We start from the raw sequence: 2,242 nt of genomic DNA on the forward strand, positions 1-2,242 counted from the left end.
ATTTGAATAACATTTTCTCTTTGACCTTCTGAAACCCCCACATAGATCAGCGTCAGCCTGATGCCGAGCTCCCAGTGAAGGAGAGACTCAAGGATGAGTCGGATGTACTGGCTGTGGATATACTTCAGGAGGAAACACCACCGATTTTAGACCAAAATGCAAACTTCAAAGACGAAACAGCCCTGGAAAAAACAAGAGCGGTGAAAAAGAAACCGGTGATTGCAACTGCACCTTTAAGCAAGAAAGATGCTCTGGCACCGGCAAAACTGCAGCAAGTAAGAAGTGACTTTGTTCTTTGGACCCATTTATAACTCACTGAAATTGTCCAGAGTCACACAAGCTACTAATTGTTGGCCAGGCAATAAGGTAACAACAGAGCCAAGTCCAGCTATTCAAGCTTAGCTGACTGTAGGTTAGTTTTCTTTTCAAACAAACAAAAAATAGCCATTTTTAACATTACTAGGACTGAGCATCCTCTCTCATCTGTAATTTGATCTGTGGTCCGGGTGCTTTGATAAAATGCAGGTTTTTTTCTGGTTTTTAGTTTGGAAGTGTGAGACTGAGAGTTGGTTCCTACCAAGGGTGTGGTTGTTGTTACTTGCTGTTCAGTCTGTACCGACCCATAGCGACCCTATATAGGGTTACTGACGAGCAGCTGGTGAGTTTGAACTGCCGACCTTGCGGTTCAAACCAACTTTGCAGTTTAACGCATTAACCTACAGCGCCACACCAGGACTCTACCCTACTAAGGGCTGTTGTTGTTAAGTGCCGTTGAGTCAGAGGGTTGTTGTTGTTAGGTTCCATCAGGTTGGTACTGACTCATAGCGACCTTATGCACAGCAGAATGAAACAATGTCCGATCCTGGGCCAACCTCACTATTGTTACCATGCTTGAGTCCATCGATACTACCACCTGGCCAATCCATCTTGTTAGGGGTCTTCCTCTTTTTCTCTGACCTTCCATTTTACCACACATGATATCCTTCTCCAGCGACTGGTCCCTCCTGACAATATGTCTGAATTATGAGAGACGTAGTTTGGACATCTTGGCCTCCAAGGAGCACTCTGGCTGCACTTTTTCCAAAATGGATCTATTGGTTCTTTTGGCAGTCCATGGCACTTTCAGTATTCTCCTCCAACACCACAACTCAAAGGCATCAATTCTTCTACGATCTTCCTTATTCATTGACCAGCTTTCACGTGCATATGAAGTTATTGAAAATACTATGACTTGGATCAGGAACACCTTAGTCCACAAGCGGACATCTTTGCTCTTCAACACTTTAAAAAGTTCCTGTGCAGCAGATTTGCCCAATGCAATACGTCGTTTGATTTCTTGACTGCTGCTTCCGTGAGTGTTGATAGTTGATCCAAGAAGCATGAACTGCTTGACAACTGCAATCTTTTCTCTGTTGGTAAGAATGTTGTTTATTGGTCCAGTGGTGAGGATTTTTGTTTTCTTTACATTGAGATGTAATCCATACCAAAGGCTGTGCTTTTGATCTTCATCTGTAAGTAAATGATTTAAGTCCTCTTCACTTTCAGCAAGCAAGGTTGTATCATCTGCATATCACAGGTTATTAATGAGTCTTCCTCCAATCCTGATGCCACATTTTTCTTCATATAACCCAGCTTCTTGAATTACTTGCTCAGCATACAGGTTGAATATGGTGAAAGAATACAACCTTTTCACACACCTTTCTTAATTTAAAACCATTCAGTGTTCCCATGTTCTGTTCAAACAACTGCCTCTTGGTCCAGGTACAGATTCCTCATAACACAATTAAGTATTCTGGAATACTCATACTTCACAATGTTGTCCATAGCTTGTCATGATCCACACACAATCAAAAGCCTTTGCATAGTCAGTAAAGTACAGGTAAACATCTTATTGATATTCTTTGATTTCAGCCAAGATCCATCAGACACCAGCAGTAACATCCCTCGTTCCACAGCCTCTTCTGAATCTGGCTTGAACCTCTCTAACTTTTCTGTCAATGTATGCTTGCAGCTGTTTGTGTTTCACCTTTAGTAAAACTTTACTCGCATGGGATATCAAAGAGATTGTCCGACGATTTCCGCATTCCGTTGGGTCACCTCTCTTTGGAATGGGCACAAATATGAATCTCTTCCAATCAGTTGGTCAGATAGTTGTCTTCCAAATTTCTTGGTAGAGATGAGTGAGTGCCTCTTGTGCCACCTCACTTTCTCGAAAGATTTCAATTTTTATCCCATCAATTCC

General features: G+C 42.1%; 1 protein-coding gene across 1 annotated transcript in view; it reads left to right on the forward strand.

Moving 5' to 3' along the window:
* The window catches only part of KIAA0753 (KIAA0753 ortholog), a 72,437-nt gene that overhangs the window by 28,578 nt on the left and 41,617 nt on the right, over positions 1-2,242 (forward strand). Inside the window, exon 7 of the mRNA XM_006863479.1 lies at positions 46-275. Coding sequence (XP_006863541.1) covers positions 46-275 — 230 coding nt within the window. The remainder of the gene's footprint in view (positions 1-45; positions 276-2,242) is intronic.

Source organism: Chrysochloris asiatica, unplaced genomic scaffold, assembly GCF_000296735.1.
Source record: "Chrysochloris asiatica unplaced genomic scaffold, ChrAsi1.0 scaffold00054, whole genome shotgun sequence".
NCBI classification, from domain to species: domain Eukaryota; kingdom Metazoa; phylum Chordata; class Mammalia; order Afrosoricida; family Chrysochloridae; genus Chrysochloris; species Chrysochloris asiatica.